The sequence below is a fragment of the Perkinsus marinus genome (genome assembly GCF_000006405.1).
Source record: "Perkinsus marinus ATCC 50983 genomic scaffold scf_1104296957478, whole genome shotgun sequence".
NCBI lineage: Eukaryota > Perkinsozoa > Perkinsida > Perkinsidae > Perkinsus > Perkinsus marinus.
Window position 1 is genome coordinate 9,830 of NW_003207125.1, and position 5,618 is coordinate 15,447.

General features: G+C 40.0%; 2 protein-coding genes across 2 annotated transcripts in view; one reads left to right on the forward strand and one right to left on the reverse strand.

The window, feature by feature from the left end:
* Nucleotides 1-1,506, forward strand: part of Pmar_PMAR024187 (short-chain dehydrogenase, putative) — a gene marked incomplete at both ends in the record, with an annotated part of 2,413 nt that extends 907 nt beyond the window's left edge. The window contains 4 exons of the mRNA XM_002774764.1: nt 733-818; nt 1,092-1,143; nt 1,276-1,357; nt 1,405-1,506. Coding sequence (XP_002774810.1) covers nt 733-818; nt 1,092-1,143; nt 1,276-1,357; nt 1,405-1,506 — 322 coding nt within the window. The remainder of the gene's footprint in view (nt 1-732; nt 819-1,091; nt 1,144-1,275; nt 1,358-1,404) is intronic.
* An 815-nt stretch (nt 1,507-2,321) lies between these two features.
* Pmar_PMAR024188 (ribose-phosphate pyrophosphokinase, putative) overlaps nt 2,322-5,618 on the reverse strand; it is a gene marked incomplete at both ends in the record, with an annotated part of 7,180 nt that continues 3,883 nt past the window's right edge. Inside the window, 10 exons of the mRNA XM_002774765.1 lie at nt 2,322-2,375; nt 2,422-2,499; nt 2,546-2,681; nt 3,132-3,228; nt 3,426-3,498; nt 3,599-3,663; nt 4,379-4,449; nt 4,500-4,616; nt 4,669-4,815; nt 5,344-5,411. Coding sequence (XP_002774811.1) covers nt 2,322-2,375; nt 2,422-2,499; nt 2,546-2,681; nt 3,132-3,228; nt 3,426-3,498; nt 3,599-3,663; nt 4,379-4,449; nt 4,500-4,616; nt 4,669-4,815; nt 5,344-5,411 — 906 coding nt within the window. The remainder of the gene's footprint in view (nt 2,376-2,421; nt 2,500-2,545; nt 2,682-3,131; nt 3,229-3,425; nt 3,499-3,598; nt 3,664-4,378; nt 4,450-4,499; nt 4,617-4,668; nt 4,816-5,343; nt 5,412-5,618) is intronic.

Here is a 5,618-nt window from a genome sequence, read left to right on the forward strand (position 1 = left end):
ATATTGTCATCATCACCAACACATGTAGTTGATGACCATGTGCATATCCCTTTCCCCCCACATTTTCATATTGTCATCATCATCACCAACACATGTAGTTGATGACCATGTGCATATCCCTTTCCCCCCACATTTTCATATTGTCATCATCATCACTAACACATGTAGTTGATGACCATGTGCATATCCCTTTCCCCCCACATTTTCATATTGTCATCATCATCACCAACACATGTAGTTGATGACCATGTGCATATCCCTTTCCCCCCACATTTTCATATTGTCATCATCATCACCAACACATGTAGTTGATGACCATGTGCATATCCCTTTCCCCCCACATTTTCATATTGTCATCATCATCACCAACACATGTAGTTGATGACCATGTGCATATCCCTTTCCCCCCACATTTTCATATTGTCATCATCATCACCAACACATGTAGTTGATGACCATGTGCATATCCCTTTCCCCCCACATTTTCATATTGTCATCATCATCACCAACACATGTAGTTGATGACCATGTGCATATCCCTTTCCCCCCACATTTTCATATTGTCATCATCATCACCAACACATGTGCATATTTCGCTGCGTGTTGAAAATCGCTCTCACTGCGTTAACACAAAACAAGCTTGATCAACGGGATCATACCCCGTACATACTAGGGCCAGTTGGTAGACATTCCAGAGTAGCATTACAATTTCCATCATCATCAACGTTTCAGGTTTTCCCTGATGCCGCCTCTTGCTGTTTACGGTGTCACCAAAACTGCTCTCACTGGACTGATGAAAGCTCTAGCGCAAGAACTAGGTGAGATGAAACTACATGTTCCGAAATTAATGGAGTTTCACCCTAGCGATATGAAAAATGGAATAATGTGCAGTGTGAAGCGAGAAGTTATGCATATCTAAGACTCCTCAAATTTGAGATTAATACGACTATAAACTACGAAACGCTTCTAAAACGATTCACATTGTTATCATGTTGATATCACAAAAAATTGAAGTCGTTGAGAATACTATTTCACATTCGCAGTAGTCGTGTTTTTCATATCACTAGGGTGTAACCCCACTGATATTGCAGGTCCTGACGGTATTCGAGTCAACGCTCTCGCTCCTGGAGTTGTCAGAACAAAGTGAGTAGAAAAATACAGTGCGTGTCAATTTGATATGTAAATGTTTGCCACCGAGTTTTACGCCACTTCACGTAAAACTGATGAAACTCCTATGAAAACTCACAAGTACTAAAAACACTTTTTCCTTCTCAGATTCAGCGAGCTCCTATGGAAGAACGAAAACGCCAAAAATCTATGGACAAATCAGTCTATGTTACAGCGCATCGCAGAACCGGTGAGGATAATTTCCGAAAATTTTCAGAAGTCTTCTTTTCCCCTCAGGAGGAGATGGCCGGCCCTGCGGCATTCCTGTGCTCATCAGACGCCTCCTACGTCACTGGAGAGACTCTTCTCGCGTCTGGTGGGGTCAGTTCCCGGTTGTGATTTTTTCATAAGTTTCATGTTAATCATGAATGTGTTGAATTGAGTACACTGCAAGGAAATAGAGCATCGGTTGAGTTTCACCCGTGATACGAAAAAGTAAATTTCACAATTAAGCACGTGATGTGTTTTAAGTGAAGAGAAAAGGAAAAAATAGTGACAGTTCTGGGTCGAGAAAAGGAAAAAATAGTGACAGTTCTGGGTCGAGAAAAGGAAAAAATAGTGACAGTTCTGGGTCGAGAAAAGGAAAAAATAGTGACAGTTCTGGGTCAAGAAAAGGAAGAAATAGTGACAGTTCTGGGTCAGCAAAAGATGGATCATTTTCCCTTACTCTCTTGTTGTTGTCAAAAGATTAGCAAATAGAAATTCATGTAACAGTAAGGCGAGTCCAACAAGAATGGTCATCCAGAACTGTCACTATATTAGTGACAAGCCTAGTACAACTTATGGAGAAACAAGTTGGTGCGAAGAAATGTTTTTTATTCCAACTTGAATGCAAATGGATTCCAATGAGAATCATGTACTGATTTTTTTATCAGTGATCGCTCAGGAGAGGAACTGTGCTACGATTATGGTGACTGTGTTGAGCGTTTTGTCACGCCAGTGGGGAGAGTTGGTAGATAAAGATGTTCCACCCGTTCAACGTGAAGTGGTGTAATACTCAATGTGGAAAACGCGATATAAAGTTAATTGAAAGTACTTGGCGGATCACACTTCGGAGTTGATCCAGAACTGTCACTATTTTTTCCTTTTCCTGCGTTATACTGACTATTAACACAAAGCGGTCCTTTCCAGTACACAATCGAATGTGAGGAACATTAAACTGTAGCCGTTCCGCTTGGGCGTTTGCTTCCTTCTTTCTTCTGATTATCCTAAAAATCCAATCGTGATGGTTACCAACAATTCACAAAAACTCACCCAAAACATTTGCGACACCGATTTTTCCTCGTAAATACGCAACATCACTTCCGCTAAGACTTGACCCAAAGAAAGGACCTGAAAATTTTCAAATAATAATCGATCAATTCACGAATTTTCTCACTCTTATTTTTTCGCTTTTCCGTGCGTGCTCAGGAAAAGGAAGCGAGTTGGTGATAACAACTTCAGTAACTCCTCGACGATTAATGCGCTCCATCGCTGCTGGTGACAACACGCCGTGAGTGGCGTACATGTAAATCCTAAAAATCATTAACAAGTTTATTAGCCCCTGCAGAGGTTTTCTTTTTTTGGGTAGAGTTTGGCAAATCCCACTGTGTTCTTTCGTGAAAAAATAGAACGAAATTTTGTGAAATTAAACTAAAAAGAAGAAAAATTATCGATGAAATACGAAAAAAAGTAGAAAATCTGTATTTATATTATTTATCGTCATTATTGTAATATATTCATATTGTGGAATTATACTAATAAGTGTGGTATCACGTATTTCGTTTAATATTGCGATATCAATGGAATTTTGTATTATTATATAAAACTATAAATCTATGAGATCGGTCACCGAAGAGAAAGGCCTTTTAATACAGGCAAATATCAGTGTTGCAGAAATATATATTCACTCTCTTCTGCTGGGCTCAGGAGTTAACAAAAATTCTCATCTCGTGCTTCATATTTTCCCATAAAAAATCGTTTACCTCCGCGCGCCGTGTTGGCGTAGATCCTTCACCGTTCGAGACATTCGTTTAGCGCTGTCGATGATGTCGTCAACAATGATACAGTCTCGGCCTTCAACTGAAAAGGGAATGTAAGTATCAGTGTTGGAGGAATATATGTTTGCTTCCCTCAGCTGAGCTCAAAAGAGTTTATATACGAATTATAGGGGAGAAGTGTACAGAAAACCAACAATAATTTCCTCTCAGAATTTCCATACGAATATTCACAATGGGCCTAATCCGTATCTTAGTCACTCGAACCTAAGATTCCCTCACCATCGCCAACCAGCCAATCTTTCGTCACCAGACTCGCCAACGACTTCTTCCATCCAGACGGCATTATCACTTGCTGACAAAAATGTCAAACAATCACCATTTTCACAGCGGAGCGAAGCACATACTGTCCCATCTGCCGATAAATGTGGTTTTCCTGTTGTTGCTATTGGTACTTCTCCGTCTTTTCCAATAATGGTAACAGCTTCGTCGGGCGATCGTTCCGCGAGCTGCGCTTTTCCTGAAAAAATAAGATTTGCGTATATACATATATTCATCCAGAGTAGTACCTAATGGTGAGCGACGATATGAAATTTTTGAGGAAATTTCGGAAAATTCTCATTGATTTCCGCACATTTTTACCCGAGTCCTATACTCAGTGAGGAAACTCCCGAGTTCAGTTGCATATATTCCAACAACGGTTGGTACGAAGTCGGACCTATTCCGTATCTTACTATTATAAAGATATGCGTGTGTATACTCATCGTCGCTTGCCTACATAGTGTAGGAATTTCTACTTAGGAGCGACGTATTAGACTTTCTCTCCAGTGCGGTAGAATATGCACATTTTTCTCTTGGTGCTAAAATGGAAATTCTGAGAAAATTTCGGGAAATACTCAACTACTTTTCTATTTTTCACTCGGATTTGTATATGAACTTCTATAATTAGTGAGGAAACTTCTAAGATCAGTTGAGGAAAGCAAACACATATATTCCTACGCTGCTTTCTCAGTTGGAAAAATAAATATTCGCTTTCCCCTACCAGGGAATTTACATACAAAATTTTGGTAGAAGTGTACAGGAAATTTCCTCACAAATTTACAATCGTCACTGCTTTTTTTTCTGAAGTTTCCAAAGTGCTTCGCAGAGACAAAAAAAATAACAAAATTTTCCTCCAAAATTAATACCAAAATCGCGTGAAATTAGCAATAAGAATTCCCTTCTACCCAACTTACGATTTGACACCATCGTTGCAAGCCCACAGTTAACACCATGATTCTGAAGTCTTCGCCAGAACAAGAACGCTCTGAAAAAAATAATAACAAAAAAAACTTCGCTCCGCTAAGCTGATCCCACCTATCACTAGCAGTGCTATCCGGGGCAACAATAACAGGATTATGAAGGTCTTTTCCAAGGAAGTATTTCAACGGCAACCCGAGAGGATCGATGTTCGTAACAGGAACGTCGAAACAGCTGAAATAAAAAATGCCTTTACCAGGGTTCGAACCAGGGACCTTTTGCTTACCCTTCCAAACTGCCCTCATGCAGATCCACTGTGACAATTCGATCGACTCCCATCGCCTCGTACATAAGTGCGATATCACTTGCAGCGAGCGGAGTTGCTGGTTGGGTCAGCGCCGGGTCTCCTGCTACGCCCTCAGATTCCATGTGTCTGAGTTCAACAATTAATTTTCACCCCGTGAAATGAAAAATTATAGAATTTCACCCGTTTAACGTGAAGTGAAGTAATACTACATGAAAATTTCAGGAAGTATATGTTTTTCAGTAGTTTTATGCGAAATCTATATTTTTTCATATCACTAGTGTGAAAGTGAAAAACATATTTTACGATCTACTTCGAGAAAAACAATTATACGACCGGTCGCAGAAACATATACTGGCTATACTCTACATGTAGTACTCACGTTAAACGGGTGAAACTCCAATAAAATACTCTGTTTATGGAGTTTCACCTGTTTTACGTGAGCTCCGTGAGAAACGCGATATTCACACTACGCAGTAGTCGTGAAATATGTTTTTCATATCACTAGGGTGAAAGTCCAAGGAAGCCATGTTTGAAATCTCTATAGAATATCAGTCTTGGAGGAGTATATGTTCGCTTTCCTCAGCTGAGCTCAGGAAATTTCCTCCTAATTTTCACACATAGTTGAACATTTTCCCTCCTCACCGAGCTACCCACCTAGCATATGCAAAGTAAGGGGTGACCAGCGTGATACTCCTAGCACTCGCTCTACGTAGCGCTGATATCTGTGATGGATATGAATATAAAGAAACGCTATTCTCGTAGTGTCTGTACCATCAGACAAGACTCCATAATAGCATCGTGTAAACATTTACTTCGAGAAACTCCACTTTTTTTACTAATGGGGAATTGCTGAGTATAGAAAACAACAACAAGGAGTATCCGAGCGGACCTATTCCGTATCTTTATCGACCAACCTGTATGATATAGCA